The sequence below is a fragment of the Galeopterus variegatus genome, unplaced genomic scaffold (genome assembly GCF_000696425.1).
Source record: "Galeopterus variegatus unplaced genomic scaffold, G_variegatus-3.0.2 Scaffold74, whole genome shotgun sequence".
NCBI lineage: Eukaryota > Metazoa > Chordata > Mammalia > Dermoptera > Cynocephalidae > Galeopterus > Galeopterus variegatus.
Window position 1 is genome coordinate 628,284 of NW_007726185.1, and position 23,112 is coordinate 651,395.

Consider the following 23,112-nt stretch of genomic DNA (forward strand, 5'->3'; position numbering starts at 1 on the left):
GGAGAGAAGGGGGCTTCCTCTCCATGGGCGCAGCTCACGTTAGCAAAATCGGACTTCAGAGTTTCAGACCTCTCCCTTCCTTGGAATTGCTGATAGATTTCCAGACCAGACGACTTGATATGTATTGACTTATTGGTCTTCCTGTTTAAGTACACCCATCACCCTTCCTTTCTTAGGCCCTATGATAGACACAAAGCCAGCTGGTAGCCTCTCGGGAAGAAGAAATTGACCACTCTAGTTGGGGCATTCCCCGTGTCTGCCCAATGCACATATAAAGTAGGTGGTTACACAGATCTTTAGGCCGTATGCATGAAATGCACCAGTCTTCCACCCAACAACCTGAGGGCTGTTCCTAAGTGGTCCCCTGCTTTACCTAGGCACACAGGTGACCCTGAAATTCATGTTCAGCCTTCCATTTTCTGAATCCCATCTCCAGTGTAATCCAGTGGGGATTCTTCCACATCTAAATGATGCTCTTCTTTGGAATGTGTCATGCCTTCTTGGCAGGGTGGCACCTCTCCTGGAACCACGGTCTGTTACCTCATCGTTCATCCTGCTCCGTCCGCTATTATAAGTGTTCCCGGGTGGAATTCTGCAAGGGCGGTAGTGCTGGACCTTCGAGGGTAGAAGTGGCTGCGTACGCACCTGCATTTTCTCCCTTGCCGAGTTGCAGTTTGTTTTCTGTCTGTGCTGGATGCTGTTCAGGACCTGATCATTACTGTTTCCCCACTCTTCACTCCCCCTTCAAGCTACCAACTGTAACTTCTTTTATTCTTGGCTCCCACTCTCTCAATGACAAGGTGAAGGCCCAGCACGCTGTCACTTACATCTGCCTCACCTGACCTCCCGCACAGTGTGAGAGCTGAAGGGAAACCCCAAATTTTGCCAGATTGCAGTGGACAAATAAAAAGCGACTCTCAAACAGCAACTCACAAATCCATGAAATGTTTTGATCTCCAGACAGACTCCTAGAATTTCTCTTTTCTAATTCCTGTTTGTAGTGATAACATTTTTCTTTTTGTGATTAAAAAAAAAAAAAGAATAGTGTAGTAGCTTGAAACAAATGCAGTTCTGATTGTCGTCACTATTTCTATCTGACAAGTTCCAATTCTTTTACAATTGTTGTATTCAGTTGTGCACTAGTGTCAATAAAAATTGACATTTGTGAAGTGATTTCTGGCTGTTTTCTCCGGGGTTTTCTGGGTCTAATGGTATGGGGGTGATTGGGTCTTTAACACCAGGACTTTATTTCAGTGAGGTCTATTAAAAATGCATGCATTCAGAACTGGAGGGATTTTTAAAATGTGAACTTCTTGAATCTGCCTTTTCCTCACATTTTCTAATCTTGTTGTTCAAGGATCATTGTATTGACTAGTAGTCAGTGGACAGGACGTCTGGTTTTTGTTGTTTTCCAGGTGCAGTAGCTTTTCATCCCTGTGTTGGTGACACAGCTAACTGGTCACCTTGGGACCAGAGTGGGGGCTGGTGGAGGCCTGAACACGGTCATTCATACTGGGATCAAATTCACTGCCCTTCCTTCACCAGCTTCGTTCTAGGCTGTTGTATCTTGTAATTTCAAAATGCATCTGAATGACTCCAGAGGATGAGAATAAATGTTAGAAAAATGGAGATATTCCTGGAAAACTATACTGAAAATTGAAAGTGTTAACGTGTCTTTCCTTGTACTGGTAACAGACAGGACTGCCAGCAACTTCAACTTTGTTCACCTAATATTAGCTCTAGCAAATCTACGTTAGAATTATAAATGTGTTAGGTAAAAACACTTAGGTTAAGTTAAAAGTATATTTTGAAGTATAGATATTTGCAAAATTAAAATGGAAAGAGTGTCCCTTGGTTGGCTCATAATGGGTAACATATATTCTCATATTATTTAATGCAGTGTCTTTTTTCTTGGGCTAATTAATTACCTGTCACTTTGGACTTATAAAGGGGAATTGTGATAATGTAATGACCTCCAGCTTTGCATTTTTAAGTGATCACCTTCGCATGTGGTGTGATGCTAGTGTTTCTGTCCCAAACAGTGAGAGACACGGAATGACATCACCAGGTATAACAAGCTCGCTTCTGTTCTTTGTAGAATGGGGAGTTAGTTGCTTGACCTTTCTGTTAGCTGTGACATGTTGTTACAAGGCGTAATGTATCCAAGTACGCCAGTCATCTAGATGCCTATTAGTGTAGTTCTATTTTCTATTCGTTTCCCCATGTCTCATTGTGATATAGACACTTTGTCTCTCTTGAGTAATTCTTAGAAGCAAAGCCAGTAGTCTGGAGATGAAAATACTACTTTGCGATAGACTATGCTTTTAAGCTGTTTTAATTAAGCAGAGTTCTCTGTATTACCATTAATTACATAACTGAGGCTTCATTGAATTATTCATACTTTGGTATCTTTAGTATTAACGCAGCTGCGACCTAAGGAAAAAAAGTAGAAAATACTGCTTTGCATTAAATTTGCCATAGGATAGTCAAGGTTCTAAAGGTTTGAAAAGGTGAAAGGTGTAAGTAGAAATCAGGTCCCAGAAGGAATTACCTTTTTTTCTTTAAAACTTCTCATCCCCAAACAGGCTCCCTGACTGGTAGCCCTCACCTTTCAGAGCTGTCCGTCAACTCGCAGGGAGGAGCTGCCCCCGCCAGTGTGACCTTGTCTCCCAACCTGAGCCCCGACACCAAGCAGGCCTCCCCCTTGGTCAGCCCGCTGCTGAACGACCAGGCGTGCCCGAGGACTGACGACGAAGAGGAAGGCCGGAGGAAGGTGCCAGGGGGGGACACGCGTGTGTGTGTGTGTGTGTTTCTTTAATCGTAGGAAAATATACATAACATAAAATTTACCATTGTAACCATTTTTAAGTGTACAATTTAATGGCAGTAAGTACAGTCACGTTGCTGTGCAACCGTCACCACTATCCACGTCCAGAACTTGTTCGTTTTCCCAAACAGAAACTCTGTCTCCATTAAACCCTGACTCCCAGTTCTCCCCTCCCCCAGCCCCTGGCACCTGCCCTTCTACTTTCTGTCTCTATGAACCTGGCTACTCTAGGTCCTTCATGTAAGTGCCATCATACAGTATTTGTCTTTTGCAACTTTATTTAGTATAACATCTTCAAGGTTCATCTATGTTGTAGCATGTGTCAGAATTTCTTTCCTTTTTAAGGTTGGGTAATATTCCATTGCATGTGCACACCACATTTTTTATTTATTCATTCGTCCGTGGACAGTTAGGTTGTTCCTGTCTTTGGCTACTGTGAATAATGCTGCTGTGGACATGGATATACGTGTATTGGTTCATGCCTCTGCTTTCAGTTCTTTTGTGTATGTACCCAGAGGTGGAACCGGATGGACTGCAGTGGGAGTGAGCAAGGTGGCAGGTGACAGGGACTTTCTTTTACTTACTGTTAAAGAGAAAGCAAGACCCGATGGCTGGCCTACTCTAAGGTGGTGCTGGCTGCCCACCTAAATGACAGGCTCCAGGGAATCAAGGCACAGTGGTGTCACCAGATGATGTGGCCCTCATCCCTTAGATCCAGCCACCCTTTTATTCCACAAACAACGTAACTTCCATTTCACGAATTCCAGCACTGCCTACCCATGGCACCAGGACAAAGGATGCTGTAGTTTCTCTTTTCATATATTTCCTTGAGGACTGTATCACTGCAATTTAACTAACTCGAGTCCTTTTGATGGTGGTACTATTTACATAGAAGGAAACATTCCTAGACTGTATTCTCATCATGAAAACTTACTCTCTTATCCTAGTTCTAACAGAAAGGAAAATAAGAGTTCCTTTAGCCTCGATGTCAGCTAATAAATGATCATAAGTTAGTAATATATCACTTTAATTAGGACTTTCTTACAATAAGGACTTTCTTAGAGACTTATACTCAAAAACGATGATTGTGTCTTGTTTCTTTTGATGGATTTTGCAGAGATTCCCAACAGACAAAGCATACTTCATTGCTAAAGAAGTATCCACCACCGAGCGGACGTATCTGAAGGACCTTGAAGTCATCACTTCAGTATGTGCAGTATTTCCCCTAAAGCAGTAAATTAAGCGATTTATCTCAGCTTAATACTCAGCTTTACAAGAGAAGCTAGATCTTATTAAATGTTGGGTCCTCTGACTTCAGTTGAAAGGATTTGGGTCTTGGGTTACAGAAATTAAATGCTAATACTGTATTTAATTTGGGATATACTCTGTAAAAATTTTTATAATTGTGATTTTTTAAATGCAAAGGAAGGAAGTTGCTAAAGTGGAGAAAATTAAAATCCAACGGTTTACTTTCTGCGTGCACTGATCCAGAACATTTCACATTTTGCCCATGGTCAGATGTAGCTACTTAGTTTTACTCAAGGGAGGCCTCAGAGATGAACAGGAGCCTCATTTTATCTTTGATAATAAATTGAACCATCTCAGTAAGATGTGCCAGAAGACCGCCTTTTATTATTTTAGTCCCGTTCAGTCTCGGAAACAAATGCAGGGAGGGCATCACAGATGGCTTTCAGACCCCTGGATTCTGGGACAGACTAGCCCCCGGGGAGATGAACTGGAATCACCGACTTTCTGTTCCTCCTGGGATGTGCATTATGTTTGGCCCTCGGCAGGTGCGCAGTAAACATTGTGGAACCCAGTCCCAACTCACCTCAACGACGTGAGGGACTGTAAAGGTGGCTGCTTTATCCCTGGTTTGGTCACCTTCATGCCCAGCATTTTAACATAGGAACAGAGGTGGCAGTTCCTAAAGCAGAGAGTATTCAGTGCTCACAAGGCAGCGATTATCCTGTGAGTTGGCCAGAATGGAGGCTTTGATTCGAGGAGTTGCCCATTTAAGAGATCTGTCCCAGCATAAACAATCCAGTGGGTAAAAAATTTCAGAAAACAGTAACATGGAGGGGGGTGCTTCTCACCCCACCTTTTCCTAAAGGGAAAGCAGTAGGGCCTGGACACCACATATGTTCCTGAAATCCTGAAAAGCTAGCAGGAAAGCCCTTTGTCCTCCAGTCGCTGGGCTGCAGCGGACACCCATCGCTGTCTTCCCCCTGAGCATGTCCTCTTTTTATCCCAGTGGTTTCAGAGCTCGGTGAGCAAAGAGGACTCCATGCCTGAAGCATTGAAAACTCTCATATTCCCGAATTTTGAACCTTTGCACAAGTTTCATACCAACTTTCTCAAGGAAATTGAGCAACGACTTGCCCTGTGGTGAGTACAATTATTTTTAAAACTTACATTATGTTTCTTCCCCTCCCTTTTCTTCTCTCCTTCTCTCCCTCTCATGTTATTTTTATGTCATCCCTTATAAGCATCAAGCAGGAGCAAAGATAAAAGGCAAGAAAATGGCAGGAAATAATTTTTAAAAAATGATTTTCAGTTAAATTCTACATGGGTTTATCTCATCTTTGGTGTTTTTAATTTGTCTTACAATTTTTCAAAATGCATTTTTTTCTTATGGTAATTATGTTATTATCACAGAGTGCAGATAGTGCTGTAGAGTTAGCTCTGTGTCCACAGGGGATGGGTTTCAGGGCCTCCCGTAGATACCAAAATCCTCGGATGCTGAAGTCCCTGATATAAAATGACGTAGTATTTGCACACATCCTCTTGTGTACTTTAAGTCGTCTCTAAATTACTTATAATACCTAATGCAATGTAAACACCATGTTAATAATTGCTATACTGTATTGTTTAGTGAATAGTAATGAGAAAAAAGTTTGTACACGTTCAGTACAGATGCAATTTTTTTTTTTTTCAATTTGCTATTGGTTGAATTCACAGATGTGGAACCCACAGATATGGAGGGTCAGTGGTAGTTGCTTTCGGAGGGATGATGGAGGTTATAACGAGTAAAGACATAGGCTTCATAGTCACTTGTGAGGTGCATATATGCCTCATGCCGTTTTCTGTATGGTATTTCACAGTGTCTAGAAATTTGAAAAATACGAAGCCCTGTGCAACACGCACACACTCTTTTACATTGATTTATCATAAGGACATATTTTAATATGTGAAATGACATATGAACAAAGACATTCAATGCAGAATTAAAAGATTGGAAACTACCTAAATGTCCATCAATAGCAGATTGGTTAAAAACAATATTAAGCCTGTCCATTAAATACCAAGTAAAATATTAATCTGGGAGGAGAAGAGGGAGGTACAAAAACCTGGAAAAACTTTGTATGCTGTAGAATGCAAAATCTGATGTACGCTTACCTAAAATAGAACCGTTTAAAGAAAATTCTCATGGGGTTTTTAAAAGACACTTATATGCAGACAGACACATGGGGAGTTGATTGTCTACTGAACATGTACTTGAAAAGTACCAGGAAAAAATAGCAAAAGGCTCTACTGTGTTTTGACAGAACTGGACTTTTGTTTAAATTGGTCTCTGGGGCACTTAGTGGCTGCAGAGCCTGAAGGAGCTCTCTGTGAGGGGTCCTGCCTCTGGTGACTCAAGTCTGAGCTGAGTGGATAAGCCAAGATGCCCCCTGCCTTGTGAAGCTGCTGTCCTGGGGCCAACGTGAGCACTCTCATCCCTCTAAGTGGTGTCCAGCTTTGTACATATCTCATACCTGCAGGATGATTCACGTGCAGTTTTCCTTGCCGTCAGAGAAGGAGGCGGCAAGCTTTACTAAGAGGCTTCTGAAGGTAGAGTACAGCCAGAATCGAGGAATAATAGGTACAAAGTCAGCCTCACTGAAAATGGGAAGAATTGAAAATGTTTCTTTAGCAAGAGTCTCAGTATCGTGACTGTAAAAGAAATACCACTTTTCAAAATTAAAAATGAAAATTCTACAAAATCTAACTTTCACTTCCCAAACTTTACCTGGAACCTTTCGATTATGTTCTGCCATGTTGCTTTACCATATGAAGTTGAATGATGCTCTCATAAGGGGGTCCTCAGATCATTGGATAAACCATTTTTTTCCTGGCCAATCAGACGTGTTAATACAGATGTAAGCAAATCTTCCTGTAGGCTCAGAGCATCTTGAGCTGGTATCACTACACCAGTTCCAGTCCACATGGCAGTTGATTTGAATAATGCTGGAGAGGTCACATGTAGGAAATGCCATCACTTTTGCAGTACCCTGGCAGCCCATCATGATGGCTTCGACTGACTCCCGCATTGGAGGATGCCACCAGAGGAAACATTGAAGAGCTGTCTGACACGTTTCATTTTGGGAGTAAATGCCATACTCATGAATTTATCTGTGACAATAAATCTTTAGCATCTGGCCCTTATCTGTGAAAAATATCCAATTGCTTAAAAAGCAGCTGATGTCATTTGATTCCTAGATTTATTGGAAGAGTTATTGTCCAGAGATCCGTAATTTTATCCTATGTTTTACGTAAAGATACCAGAAGCATGTAAAAGCCTCAAAGATACAGAGACAGCAGATAGTCAATACGCAGCTCAACTGACATGACCTGCAGTAGCCTTGCAACAGTGGATCCAAACCCAGTAGATCATGCTTATCAGGAATAAATGAGAAGGTCTGCAGTAAGTGCAACTAATCCATTACTCAAGTATGTGACGAGGAAGACCTGGCTTGGCAGGGATTCAGGGTGAAAAGGGTGAATGTGAGTGAGTTTAGTGTCAGCCAGCAGTCTAACACAGAGAAACCAATGTCCTTCCATGTCTGTAACTCGCAACACTGACTGTTCAATAAAATCACCTGCAACCTTTTAAAAATCTTGATAATTAGGCAAAACCCCAGACTAGTTATATCAGAGTCTCTGAGGGGTAGAAACTAAGCACTGGCATTTTCTGTAGCTTCCCAGGTGATTACACTGTGTAGCCAAGGTCCAGAACTTTAAGGCTAGACTGCCTCATTAGAAAGAGCCCAGGGCATGGGAAAGGATTGCCCCTTCAAACTTCCAGGCTTAGAGCTCATGCAGGATACTAGACCAATTCAGAGTTTCATGTTTGAAATGGGATAATGAGGATGCATTGCATTAAAACACACACACAGGATGACTGAAGGAACTGAGGGCATTTGGCCTAGATGAGTGAAGGCTTTAGAAAACATGAGGACTCTCTCCAAGTATCTGCAGACTGGCCCTGTGAGAAAGTGGGTACGCATCATCTTAAGTGTACCAGAGGACAAAATTGAAACTGAGGAGTGAATTTCCATAGCAGCACATTGTGTCTGAAAACAGAAAAGGTTCCCTGAGACTAAGTCCAGTTTAGTAGTGAGAGGCTACCTCAACAGAGGTTGGCCATTGCCAGAAGGGTAACTGGGAGGCAGGAAGGTATTTACCTATCAAGTGACCCCCGAAACCTGGTAGTGCATCAGGGTAACTGGGAGGCAGGAAGTGGGATGAGGGGGAAGGTTGAAAAATGCAGATTTCCAGGCCCCATCCAGCTCTCCTAAGTCAAAACTTTGAGGGTGATATCCAGAAATTTGTGTTTTTAAATTACTTGTTGGGGCGACTATGATGAATACCTTTTTGGGAACAACTGACCCTGCAGTGTCTCTGACAAACCTAAGATACTATGATTCTTTGGTTTGCATTTCACAGACTGGTTATAACTCTTATTTCTTTACAAACAATGAAAGAAGGAACATATGAATGAATAAATGAATGAATGAATAAGAGGTGAGAGTGCATGTCAGGCTTTGCCCATGAGGGACTGGCACCATCAAAGGAATGCTGGGTTCTCCTATAGATGTGGGTGCCATGTCCAGGCCGGGCACAGAGCTTGGTTGCCAATTCTGCCTTGGGGAATGCATGGGCCATTATTGCCCACACAGGACAGGCATCCCTTGGGCTGAATAAGTTCACTGAGAAGACTGGATCACAGGGAGGTTTTTTAAAAAAGGAGTTCACACTGATTACTGACAAGCCATACGTGCATGTGTGTGTATTACATGTATGTACACAGTTTTTCCGTGTTGCTATGATGCAGGGAACACAGGCTGCTTGTGTCAATCGGGAAGGGGAAAATCCGACTTTGCGATGACATCACCAGTTAAGGTCCATGTTCAGCTGTCTGTGGACCTCGCTTCATCCATAGAAGGATTGGAATCTCTACACACAGGGCTGTTACACAAACTAAAGGAGACCATGTCTGAAAAGGGCTTAGCACACTGCCCTGCGCATAGAATGGGAAAGCTGATTATTTTTTAAAACCTTTTTATTTTGAAATAATTTTAGGTTTAGATAAAAGTTACCAAGACAGTAGAGTTTCTGTACACGCCTCACCCACCGCTTCCCCTGACATTAACAGCTTATGTCACCGCGGCATGTGCATCAAAACTGACGAACCAACACTGGTGCGTCACCATTAACTAAACTCCAGATTTTGTTCTGTGATAATATTTTAAGTTATTATTGTTAATGGAAATAAATCTAAAGTTTATTATGCACAAAAATTCCCTAAAATTTGGTACATAAATGATAGTCGCTGTGATTTTCCCTTTACAATTCTACATGAGTTTGTAGCATACTTTCATCAACGGTGGGAAATTACAGCACAGGAAAAGGATCAGGAATTTTCCAGAATGATTTAGGTAAACACACCTGCTCTTATTCCAAATGTCACCCTCTCCTAAGTAAACACACCTGAGAAGAGATGGATGCCCAAGGCCTGTTTCATGCTGGCTAAGCCCAATTTATCCTGTTTCTTCAAAAACAAGCAAACTGGTTTGGTGAGTTCTAAAAAAAAAAAAAGAGAGAGAGAGAAGAATGCTTTTCATTTTGAAAAGGTTTACTCAGCTGTTCAAATGCATTCAGAGAAAGCCACATATCACCTCTGGCATTCAATCAGGACTCCCAAATCGCAGCCCTGAAATGACCAGGAGATGTGGAGGGCAAGCTGGCCAGTTGATTCCCCAGAGGTGGGCTGAAGGCCTGCTTTGGACCAGAGTGCCTGGGTGGATTCTGCAGTGTACAAAACTTAGCTAATGAGCCTATAAGGAGCTGGGAAACAGTGAACAGTCACAGAGAGGCATTTGGAATAGGGCACCCACAGTTTTCAATAGGAGGATCAGCTGAATGTTTTAGAAGAAACGTTGGCCAGGAAGCCTTGGAAAGCGATGCAGAAGTCCAGCTAGGAGGACCAGAAAGGCCAGATGTCCAAATATTACTGAGCGGTTGGGGCTCAATGGGATGCAAGGGAAGGAAAGGGGAGGTCACCTGGGAGTTTTGGATGTGGTTAACTGAGGCCATGAAATGAGAGAGAAATGAGAAAAAGGGAGATACGAGCATCCTGAGGGGAAATGAACTTGCCCTGGATACAGAAATTTTGAGGGGTCCATAACAAAGTCCTCCAGACAGTTGGAAATGTGGGTCCTGGGCTTGGGAAAGGAATCAGGCACAGAAGAGTGGATTTGGAAGTTATCCACAGAATCAAATCATTAAAAAAAGAACACTGAGAGTAAAAGAGAACCGAGGACAGAAACTTCTTGACCATACCTTTGTGTTAACTTTCTGTCCATAAATGTAGATTATGGCAGAGCAAGAGCCAGCAAAGGAAATGGGAGAAGCCACCAGAGATTTGAAAAATAAATGAGAGCACAGGGGTAGAGGGTCCAGAGGAGAGCAGGTCTTGGAGAACGATGACCGGAGGGCAAGGATGGTTTGAGGAAAGTAGTTTCTGTTATGTGGGAGCAGACTCGAAATGAAAGGAAGTTCTGCAGGGATGAGCAATGTGAGAAGGTGTCCCTGAGAGATCGTAGGTCCGTAGGGCGGAGAGGAGGCTCTTTCAGGGCTGGCACACTTGCAGGCTGTGGTCAGGAAGCTCACAGGTGGTGTTTTGTCTCACCATCTTGGCTGGAATGAAGATGACTAAGTGTATCAGAACGTTGTTTCACTGCTCTGAAAAAGTGGAACGTCTTTGTAGTAGCACCACTGAACAATCATAGAATGAAAATGAATAAAATGTTTTTCTGATTATTCTGCTACCTCTTTGAAGCTTCAGGTCTGTGCACTAGGTATCATTAAATCATAAGGGTTTCTCAAAAAATTAGACATAGAATCACCCTACAGTCCAACAATTCCACTCCTAGGTACATGCCCAAAAGAATTGATAGCTGGGACTCAGCACTGAGTTCACAGCAGCAATCAGTGTTCACAGCAGCATTATTCACTATAGCCAAAAAGTGGAGAGAAGTCAGACGTCCATGGGTGGATGAATAGATAAAATGTCATGTATACATACGATAGAATATTATTCAGCCTTGAAAAGGAAAGAAATCCTGACGTGTGCTGGAATGTGGATCAGCCTTGAAGACTTTCTGCTGAGTGAAATAAGCCAGGCCCAAATGGATGTATATTGTATAATTCCACTGCTGTGAAGTCCCCAGAGTAGTCAGATTTCTAAAGACAAAATAGAATGGTGGTTACCAGGGGCTGGGGAGGGGAAATGGGCACAGAGTTTAAGTTTGGGAAGATAGAGACGTTCTGGAGATGGATGGTTGTGATGGTTGGTTGCACATCAGTGTCAATACACCTAATGCCATTAACCTGTGTACTTTAAAATGGTTAATGGTAAATTTTCTGTTATGACTATTTTACCACAATTTTAAAAAGGAAAGAGGGACTGCAGTGCGGAACAGGACAGGCTCTGTGCAGCGTGCTTAGCATGCAGTGGCCTGCGTGCCTCGGCGCCTTCCTGAACTGGCTTGTCTGCTTCTCACGTGGCCTTAGGTAGAAGAGGGTTTGCGGATCGAGGTGCCTCCACTCTGACCCATCAGTGTGCGCAGCCAGGCCTTGATGGGTCAAACTAAGTGAGGACCTCGTTAGAGCCAAAAGCTCTCCAAGTGCATTTTTGATCTGAATGTACACCCCACCATGTGTGCGTGTCCCCTGTTCATTTTGTCCTCCGTCACTGTTTCCCCCATTGCCCAGCAGCCCTGGGAGGTTGGTGGACCTTGTTTGCACCCCTGGGGGAGCAAAAGCAGAGATGTTCTACCTTGATTTAGTGGCCTGATAAGGGGACACGGCAGTGATCGTCCTGGTTAGTCAGATGCTGTGCTTTTCTTTTGAGGTGAAAACTTTGATGTTAAAACTTACTGTCTTTTCTGGCCTCTGAATTTGGGATCTTCATGGGGCAAGGTTAGAAGGGAGGCCCGTGGTTAGCCCGCCTGTTTTCCTCAGCTTCCTGCACCCCACAGCCCCCAGCCTCCTGTAAGAAGAGCCAGCAGAGCCAGCAGAGGCGCTGTTCTTCCTACAGGCCTCTGGGGGCTCCCTGCGTTGGCCACCACTGGGGCCCCCACCACCAGCACTCAGAAGGGGACCTGTGCTATAACTCAGAAGCGGCCAGTTTCTCTTCACCTCCTCTCTCAAAAGCAGAGAGTGTCCCCTTGTGGTTAATGCAGGTGTTCTGGCCCGGCCAGAGCACACGCCTGCACCCACACGCACGCGCACACACACCTGCACCTACACACACATGCACACACGCGCGCACACACACACACACCCACACACACCCATACACTCACACTCCTCTACCCCTCCCCTTAGCTTCGAGAGTCAGCCCCCAGCGTGCTTCGCTCTAGAACAGCAGGCAGCAGGGCTCGGACCCCTGGCACTGTACATGCGAATGGCTGCCCGTGGCTGCTGGTTGCTGCCCCACAGCAAAGTGCAGGCTGGCTTTGTTCATGCAGATGTTCTGTATGCAATGTAAGCTTTGATCCCCCAAAGTTGATATCTCTGGACGATATCCCACATCTTTATCAGGAGAGAATCTGATTTCTATATTATTTTCTTGTTGCCCAAGTCAAACTAGTCGTAAAAGTTAACCGCAGAGGGCCGGCCCGGTGGTGCACTGCTACAGTGCGCCACTTGAGAGTGCGGCGGCGCTCCCGCCGAGGGTTCGGATCCCATGTGGAGACCGGTTCCCGCTCACTGGCTGAGCGAGGTGCGGGGGCAACACTGAGGGTTGCGATCCCGTTGCTGGTCCGGGTCCGGTCCGGGTGCGACACAGGGTTGCGATCCGTTGCCGGACACGGAAAAAAAAAAAAAGTTAACCGCAGAGAATCCCTTTGATTATTTCATAAAGTAGCGATGACTGTTTTGCACACCGTGCTCAAGATTGGATAGTTCTTACCAGACCTGGTACAGTGTGAAAGTTCCTGGTCATACCCTAGTATATTTAATAAGGGGCAATGGAAACTTTTTGTTTCTTTTAGAGTAAAGTCAGCTGGCAGTCCTGCTCCTGGGGAGCATTCTCGTGTGTTGTGTACCCCCGCCCTGCCTCGCAGGCTTTCAATCCTCCCAGTGTTCCAGCACTCAGGAAGTCAGCGGTGAGCAGGAAGTTAGGGTGACATTGCTGCAGCTCAGGAAACCCGGACTCACTTCAATCCAGCAAAGTCACTTCACTGCCTTGATTTTCTGCCTGTGGATTGATCCAGCCCAGTCAGAAGCCCTGACCCCCCTCCCGTCTCTCACGCCCACCCTCTGCCCTTCCCTAATCACTTTTCACTAGAATCTCAGCTCCTTAATCACCATCTCACAGCTCCGCCAAGACCATGGGCTCCTCCAGGGCGAACCATTCCTGTGTCACTCACTCTGCCCTGGAATTCAGCATGATGTTTCTTGTTTGAATGAGTGAATGGTTTCTTGTTTATAAACTGCATCAAAACTCTTGTCAAGGCTCATTTTTATTGTGGTTTTAATCCTTTTATGCCTCATCTTCCTCAAAAAGACTTTGAGACAGTTTACAAATGGATATAAGAAAAGGACAAGCCATGATACCTGAGGCTGTGCTGTCCAGTACAGTAGCCACTAGCATGTAGCAATATGAGATTAATTTAAATAAAACAAATAATTCAGTTTCTAAGTAGCCCTAGCCACATTTCAAGTGCTCCTTAGCCACATGTGGCTAGTAGCTGTTGTATTGGATAGCAGATATAAAATACATCTCCATCATCACAGAAAGTTCTGTTGGACAGCATTGATCTAAAGAATGAAGAAAGAATACCACATTCTCATTCCAAGTAACACGGAGACTGGCACATAATAGGTGCTCAAAATAATGACAACACAAATGCATGAAAATGTCTTGGATTCCTCCAGGGTAAATCTTGAAGAGTAGTGAGTTTGTGTAAGTCGTGCTTCAAAGGCTCAAGGATTGATCCTTTATAACCAAAGAGGGGTCTGGGAAATGAGGATGGACAGTGCTTTTAAACTTATAAAATCATACTCACATGCAAAGTCTGTGACATTAATACTAATAATAAACTACCATTAATGTGCAGTTACTGTACGTATATTATAGTAATGCAAAGTCAGCATTACTGATCAAAATAAAAACGATTGCCATGCTCTTTGTATACATTTTCTCACTGAATGTTCCACATCTGTCTGCCACCTGTTTTTGTTAATAAAGTTTTATCGAGCCATGCCCATTCTTTTACCGATTGTCTATGGCTGCCTGTGTGCTACATCGGCAGAGCTGACTCATTGCAACAGAAGCTGTACGGCCACAGAGCCCAGTATATTTACTGTCCGGCTCTTTACATAAAAAATTTGCCAGCTCTTCAAAAGAGCTTTCCCTGCCCTGTTTGACTGAGGTCCACAGAGACACTAGGACCATTATAGGCTGACACAGGCTCCTTCTCTGGTGGTCGTGTTAAGGAGGACTTTTATTTTATCCCTTAGATTTGGGGAGAAGAGGGGTTTCTTTAAAATGTTATTGGTGGTAGTTTGTGCTGACATGAACTGAGTGCTTCTGTGCTCCAGACACTGGAACACTGTTCACGTGTCATGTCACCTCCACAGGAACACTATCAGGGGACATTGTTGTTGTTATTCTCTCACCCCACAGAGGAAATGAGGCTTAGAGAGGGTCAGTAGCTTGGCAACGGTCACACAGCTAGTTAAGGGCAGAACTGGGTTTTGAACCCAGGCGGTCTGGCTGCCACCGTGCCTGTAGTTCTAGAAGCTGTAGGCCTAACATTTGGAGAGAAAGAAGTCCAAAAGCAGCTTCACTCCTGCTCACTTGTAATGTAAGAAAGACTTTCCGGTTCCTGGGATTCCTCCACCCTAACTAGGATGTGACACTCTTTCTTCCCAGTTATGCACTGGGCTGCCTGGTGGCAGGAGCCGTCTCTGCACTCCACAACCTTGAGATGTGACCTTCGTCCTGCCAGTTATACTGTCAGTTTTAGGTTTTGTAGGGAAGTAAAGGAAAAAAAATGGGCTTTGGAGTCAGACCTCAGTTCAAATCGCGGTTCCACCCTCATCTAGCACTGTGTGACCTTGAGTAATTACTGAACGTTTCTAACATCAGCGTCTATTTGTCAAGTAGAGATGATGGTGTCTTGCCTTGGAGGGATGAAGGAGAGGAGTTTGAACACATTCAGCAGTTTCTAGAGCATGGTAGCTTTCAACACAGTAGATATCCCCTCCCCTGCAAACAAAAAATGAGCCCCCACCCTCATCCCTGCATCTGGTGCTGTCCTGAGGGCTGAAACCCTTCTTATGCTGATGCCCTCAACCTACAGAAGAGGCCAGGGTTTTGCATTTCTTTTCGTTCATCAGGAAAGCAGCAGTCTGTAGGAATCCTGAAGTCAGCAAAATTGGTCAGGATCTTCTTTTGTTTATTCAACCGGTATTTTTGGTGTCCCTGCTACACACCGGTCACTCTTCTCAGTGTCTGCTGAACAAAGCAGGCCACAACTCCTGCTCTTCTGCAGCCTCCATTCTAATCACACCCTGCACCCTGCCCTGGAACAGAGGCGGTGGAACCAACCCGATAAGAGTTGAATGGGGTGTCTGGGGAGACTCCAGAGCTCTTGGTTTGTGTACCACTCATGCCATGAGAAGAGATCATGGGTGTCTGGCCCCTCTCTCAGGGCAGAAATCATTGTCAGTATCCTAGAGGCATTTAAAAAATTAAATCATAGCTTTAAGACTGGCAGTATTTGTACAGAATAGTACCTTGCATTTCTCCAGCATCTTTGAAAGCCTTTTCCTTTAAGTTGTCTCATTTGATGATCAAAATGACCCTGTGCAGTTATCCTCATCTTTCTCCCTATGGGAAAGGAAGCTCAGAGCGGGGGGTGCCTTGCTAGAGGTTGTTCCATATTAGGCTGGGTGAGACTCCCCTTTTCTTCCTTTCCCTGGAGGCTGTGACACTAGGGGTAGTAGAGGTAGCTGGAAACCATTCTTATTCTTTGGGTCTGTCTAGAGCAGCTCTGTCTGATAGAACTAACTGCGATGATGGAAATATTGTACATCTGCACCATCCTGTATGTTAGCCACCAGCTGTGTGTAGCTGTTGAGCACTTAAAACGTGGCTAGTGTGACTCAGGAATTGAATCTGAAAACTTTAAGAGAAGTTAGAATTCAAATAGCCGTATGTGGCTACCATATTGGACAATACAGTTCTAGAGGCTTAAGGGGGAGGATCTTGAGAGTAGAGAAAGCTGGATGGACACAGTTTTCCCTTCCCGTGGTGATTGAATGCCCAGCACTCTGTGTCTTTCACCAGGCACTTTCCTGGCATTCCATGTCTTTGACATAGTTGTTGTCAAAAAGCAAGACTCAAGGACAGTTCCCAGGCCCTTCCCTCCTTGCTTTGGCCAGATCAGGGTTACTTCTCTTACTTGTAAGCTTTTGTTGGAAGAAGGTTTTTACTGGTTTTAAAAAGAAGACCATACCAAAGGGTTTAAAATCATTGCTCCAAAAGAAAACAGTGGGACCCATGGAAATCAGTGTAGTCTACCTGGAAAACAGCTTGAAAAAAAATACAAAATGGAAATTGGAGGAAAGTTAAGACAAAATATATATTACAGGTATACTATGAGGGAGAAGCACTTGTTCATTTATTCAACTTTATTCAAAATTTAAAATGTTGGAGGGCAGCCCTCTCTGCCTGGAAGCAGGCAAGAGAGCACACCTGGGATACTAGGCAGGAGCCAAGGGCAGCACCCTCCACCCAGAAGCAGGCAAGAAAGCATGCCCCAAACACCAGTTCTGCTCAGGTGGTCCACCACAGCCACTGCCGCAGCCTCAGGTGCCAAGAAAGTGGCTTGCCACCACAGCAGTAGCCACAGCCACTGTGCAGGTGGCCTGCCAGACACTAGACTGCATTGACACAAGGAGAGTCATTGGTAGAGACCAGAAAAAGAAGAGGATGTCTCCTCAAAGACCATTCCAGAGTAAAAGAAGCAGCAGCTGCTCTACCAGATGGCCAGACATCAATGTAGAGACACTAGAAATACAAAAAACCAAAAAAATATGACACCACCAAAAGAATACAGTAATTCTCAGACCCTATAGAGCAGGAAACCTTTGAAATGAATGAAAAGGAATTCTGAGCAGCAGTCTTAAGGAAACTCACTGAGGTATAAGAAGACTCAACAACATAATGAAATGGGAAAAAAATCTAGGATATGAAGGAGAAAATTTACAGAGATTAAGACCTTAAAAAAGAATGTAGCAGAACTCACAGAACTGAAAGATTCACTCAGCACAACAGGAGCTTAAGCAGCAGGCTAGAGCAAGCAGAAGAAAGAATTTCTGATCTTGAAGATGGTCTTTTCAAAACAACCCAGGAGGACAAAAAAAAGGAACAAAGAATTTTTAAAATGAAGAAAATCTAAGTGAGTTAGCAGACAACCTTAAGCACACAAACATTTAAATCATGGGTGTTCCAGAAGGGGAGGAGAAAGGAAAAGGCATGAAACACCTGTCCAATGAAATAACAGAAAACTTCCCAGGTATAGGGAGAGACACAGACTTTCAGATGCAGGAGGCTCAAAGATCCCCAAATAGATGCAAATCAAAAAGATCCTTTCCAGGATGCATTATAGTCAAACTGCAAAGCTCAAAGACAAAGAGAAAATCTTAAAAGGTGCAAAAGAAAAGCATCCAGTCAACCGTAAGGGAGCCCCTTTCAGAGTAACAGCAGACTTTACAACAGAAACTCTACAGGCCAGAAGAAAATGGGATGATATATTCAGAATACTAAAAGAAAAAATCTGACAGCCAAGAAAACTATACCCAGCAAGGCTCTCCTTCAGAAATGAGGGGAAAATAGTGTATTTTCCAGACAAACAAAAGCTGTAGGAGTTCACCACCACACGACCGGCCCTGCAAGAAATTCTCAAGGAAGTCCTGCATCTGGAATCTGACAAATGACAATCACTACCATGAATACACAAGAACAAAACCCACCAGTAGAACAAAAATGCAAATGAGAAAGAGAAACTAAATCTTACCACACAAAACACCATAATGACAATGTGGTAATGCTTCTGCTTTATTTCTTTTTTTTTTTTTTTTTGTCTTTTGTCTTTTTTCCGTGTCCGGCAACGGATCGCAACCCTCAGTGTTGCCCCCGTACCGGACCGGACCGGGGACCGGCAACGGAATTGCAACTCTCGGTGTTGCTCCCGCGCCTCGCTCAGCCAGTGAGCGGGAACCGGTCTGTATGTGGGATCCGAACCCTCGGGCGGGAGCGCCGCCGCACTTCCCAAGCGGCGCACTTATCCAGTGCGCCACCGGGCCGGCCCCTTCTGCTTTATTTCTGATTTTAGTAATTTCAGTCTTTTTTTTTTTCTTGGTCATTCTAGATAAAAGTTTGGAAATTTTGTTGATCTTTCTAAAAAATCAAATTTAGGTTTTGTTGATTTTCTGTATTTTTTATTTCTGTTTCACATATTTTTGTTGTAATCTTTGTTATTTCCTAATTATATTTGCTCTTGATTTAGTTTGCTCTTTTCTTAAGTTAGATGTTTATCTTACTGAGTTGAGATTTTTTTATTTTTTATATAGGTGTTTCCAAGTATAAATTTTCCTCTAAGCACTGCATGAGCCCTGCATCCTATAAATTTTGATATGTTGTCCTTTGATTTTTATCTGAAAGTACTCTCTAATTTCCATTTTTACCCTTTTCTTTTTACCCTTTGTTTATTTAGGAAAGTGTAGTTTAATTTCCAGACATTTGTGAATTTTCTAAATTTCCTTCTGTTTTTGTGGTCAAAGAAAAAAATATTTTGTTTGTTAAAACTTTCTTTGAGATCAAATTACTTCAATTTTTTTATATGTTCTAAGAAATGTAATATAAATTCCAGGTTCAATATATGTCCATTAGATAAGCTTGTTGGTTGTATTTTTCAAATTTTTGAATTGTCCGTAAATTCCATCTGTGTAATCTAACAACAACAAAAAACATTCTTATGCCATTTATACAACTGCTTTATTGACAGGAAATTGGGTTTTCAAAATATTGCATCTATTAGAAAGATCTTTTTCATTCATCTGGTATAAAAAAATATAATAAAAAAATAAAATTTCAATTTCAACCTACTAGTTAAAATATGCACTATCACTTGCTTCATTTAAGCAAATTAAACTAAATTCTGAACTAGTAGTGACGTATCATTGTCTTTTACGTTAAGTTTTATACTGATATTTTTGGACAGTTTTTCCAATGATAATTTTCATTGGGTTTTCATATATGCATTTAAATCAGAATTTTTGCAAGTGAGGTAAAAGACACACTTTCAGCTCCTCCCTTTCAGTGAATTAAACTAAATTCTCAACATGGAGTGATGTATCATTGTTTTTTACGTAAGTTTTATACTGATGACTGTGGACAGTTTCTCCATTGCTGGTATTCAGTAAGTTTACATATATGCATTCAAATGAGTTTTTCAGCACCGTAGATTAGGGATGAGCTTTTGCCTGATTGATTTCAGTGAATTAAATTCTTAACTAGGAAAGAAAAAAATTAAATGTTGGATTTGTTTTGGAGGCAAGAAAGGCACCTTTTTGGGGGGTGGGGGGCGGCTGGCCTGTACCAGGATCAAACCCTGGATATTGGAGACCAGCCACACTGCGCTCAGCCAGTGAGCGCTGTGAGCGCACCGGTCATCCCTATATAGGATCCGAACCCGCGCCACTGCGCTCCCAGCGCCGCACTCTCCCGAGTGCGCCACGGGCTCGGCCCAGAAAGACACTTTAAGGACACTGATCTTCCTGTTATATTCTGCCCTGAGCAGGCTGTTCACTCTCCAGCCAGGGTGATAAGGACCATGATTGCTGGTGATTGTTTCCTTTTCCAGCGTGAGTAAAATTGCATGTTCTCAAGTATAGGCAGGAAGTAGTTTTTCTTGGATTTTTGCCTTACTCCTGACTACATAGCCCACTGCGCTTTGAGAGCCAGCTGCTTTCCTTAGAAAACAGAAATGACTTCACTGGGCAAGGTTGACGCAGCTCTTCTCTTCGGAAAACAGGGTATTTTAATATGTGCACTGTTAGCAACAGGGCTAACCCCAGGTAACGACACTGTGACTGGTGGTAACTTTCACTCCTCTGATTCAACTCGACCTGGTGGTAAACCCCAGGAGGAGAGAAGCCATAGCTTCAAGCAACCTGCTAGTGTAATTGTTGGGCACAGGATGGCTGAGAACTTGAGGCTCCTGCAGCGGCTGGAGGGGGCAGTGCCTGGCCCAGGGGGGACGCCCCTGGCACAGACGTCCTCTCCATAGTGGGGAGGGGAACTCATGTTAACATTAATGGGATTTTCCTCTCCCTGCATTTCAAAGGATATTGAAATCCATATATGTTACATGTGATTAATATGTTATATATGTTATAGATATAATATTTTAATATAATCTATTACTTGGGCTAATTTGTTTGCTTTCTGAACCCAGCTACTCTGCCCACCCCACATATTATTGTAAGATTTGTCTTACCCACTTACACATAATTCTTATACAGACATAAGTGCCTAAACATACATAATTACATAGTTATTTTTTTTCCCTTTTAGAATCATAAAAACCTCAAGGAATAGTAAGGATAAGGATATGATGTTTGTTTTGCAAATGAGAATTCAGAGGCTTCAAAAAATTAAATCTATTTTCTGGGGGTGGAGAGCACCCAGACAGAGAGCAAGTGAGAGACGCGGCCCTCTGGCTGCAGCTGCACAGTTTGCTTTATGTTTTAATCCAGTGAGATGATCCTTCAGTTTGTTGCTAGGAGGAGGGGAGGGCTGCGTGTTTAACGAACATGCTTGGATTTATACTGGGCTGCGTTAGCACCCAGTGTGTCAGTCACCGTCTGCTTTCACTGGTGAGGAACCTCCTTGGACACTTCACCAAAGCTGAGCCTGATGCTTTCCAGAAAACATACCTCCCCCACCCCCAGCCCCACCCCAGGGAGACCACCTCCTAGGGCTTAGGATACTTTATAGGAGAGTTGGGAGGTTTTATTGCCCACACAGCCCTCAGCAAACTGTAAACTCTGTTTCTTTTAGGATTCTAAATGGATTCTGTGTTGGCCCTGGGTTAGAGATATGAGTGGGGGCAGAGCGCGGATTTATCCTGGTTGGCTTTGCCCCACCCGCACCTACAGCCTGTCGAGGTGTTCTTTATGGTCAGAGACAAAACTCATGGGTGCAAGGTCCTCTTCTGCCTCTGAGGGGGTGACAGGGACAAGGTGCTCAGTCTACCCTCCTAGATGACCTGCAGCCCGCCCAGGAGAAATGGTCGTGTCTGTGTCCTTTTCTTCCTCCCCTGCCTTGCTCAGTCTGCTGCAGAATTACTGAGCAGTTCACGTTGTGATGGATGAAGTGTTTATACAAGGTTAGGAAGACTTGAAAATTCATGATGTGTGTGTGTGTGTGTGTTTTCAATGTGTAGTTGCTCCTGAGAGTAAATTAATCATGTTACATGGATCAGAATTCACCATCCAGGTGGCTTCTTAGCAGACTTTACATGGTTTTCCTAAGTGACGTTGTCAAAAGAATTTCCATATTTGTGACTGTGTGGTAATTACACAGACAACAAATCTGTGGCCCTGCCTCCCAGACAATGACCCTATTCTTGTGAGGTTAACATCCACAGGATGTTATGGAAGGGTTATAATTACTTTTTCATGTTCTTGATAATAAAATGACCTTTTAGCTTTGGATTTGAAGATTTGGTGGCAATAACATGTAGAGAAAGTAAAAACATAAAGATATCTCTGCGTGAGGTGGCAGGAGTTTTGGTTGTGTCCCCAGTCCTGTAGACTGTGTCCTGTGGTTTTGGAGCTGAGCAGGGCTGAGCCTTGCTGCGTGAGCTGGGGTGCAGAGGGGGACACGAAGGGAGGGGTGGATTTGCCCACACTGTTTGCAGTAACTTCAGAGGCCCCCCCCAGCCTGTTCCTGGCACATCACCTACAGCTGACCCCCTGTAAAGTAGTGCCGTCCGCGTCTTCCCTGCTGCACGGGGCCCTGATGCTTGCAACCCAGAGCCATTTCTAAAATGAAAGATACTAAAGAGGTAGAGAAACAGACACAGCTCTGATAGCAAGCACATGCAGGAAATAATGTCCCCTTAAGTTTGGGGTTTTAACATCAGAAGATTATTTTAAAATAAATAGTTGGCAAAGGAACAGAGCAAGTGAAACAAATGAGGTTTGGCTTCCATTCTCCGCCACCCTCCCCAGGTCCCCTGGCCAGTGCTTCGTTTCTTCTTGGGCAGGGGTGTTATCCATGAGAGACAGGAAGTTGCTTGTTATGAGTGGAAGCCACAAATCTTGCCATTTCTTCCCTCGCCCACCCAATCCAGACTACTCTCATTAAAATATCTAAATTACATCCTTTGAACTAAAGACCTGTCTTATGTATGTTGTCAAGGGGCATGTGCATTTGAAAATTCTAGGGTCAGTTATTTAAGTTCCAGACAATAGCTACAGCCCCACAAGTCAAGTTTAAATTGTGTCTTGCCTTCTTTTACTGATGTGTGGCATTTAGTCAAAATCAGGTCATTCTGGCTCCGTAGCTGGGTCCCCCTTGGACGTGAACATCCACCTCATTCAGGCGTGGAGGGCAGTGGGGAGATGGATGGAGAACTTCCCAGCTCGTAGAACAGCCTCACGTGATGCAGAAGGTACAGCGAGGTGGGTGCTTGTCAGTAGCAGGAGGCATCGATTTCAGGCCAGAGCTCCATATTAACTCCCTTTCTGCTCCAGGTTTGTAAGTGGAAGAGCAACCAGTAAGTTACCAGCTAAATCCAGCCACATGTAGGATCGACAGAATGGCCAGATGATAAACTGCTCAGCAGTGATTTGATTAATAACCATTTGCCTGAAATCCAGAGACACCCCCCCCCCCCCCCGCCCGCGGGGGGGGGTGGAGGCCCGTGAAGAGC

At 43.7% G+C, this 23,112-nt stretch overlaps 1 protein-coding gene across 3 annotated transcripts in view; it reads left to right on the top strand.

Moving 5' to 3' along the window:
- The window catches only part of FARP1 (FERM, RhoGEF (ARHGEF) and pleckstrin domain protein 1 (chondrocyte-derived)), a 283,653-nt gene that overhangs the window by 236,015 nt on the left and 24,526 nt on the right, over nt 1-23,112 (top strand). For 2 of the 3 annotated variants that reach the window (XM_008578376.1, XM_008578369.1), the window contains exons 14-16: nt 2,586-2,773; nt 3,945-4,034; nt 5,082-5,215. In XM_008578376.1, the coding sequence (XP_008576598.1) occupies nt 2,586-2,773; nt 3,945-4,034; nt 5,082-5,215 (412 nt within the window). The remainder of the gene's footprint in view (nt 1-2,585; nt 2,774-3,944; nt 4,035-5,081; nt 5,216-23,112) is intronic. The other variant, XM_008578383.1, reaches the window with a different exon arrangement.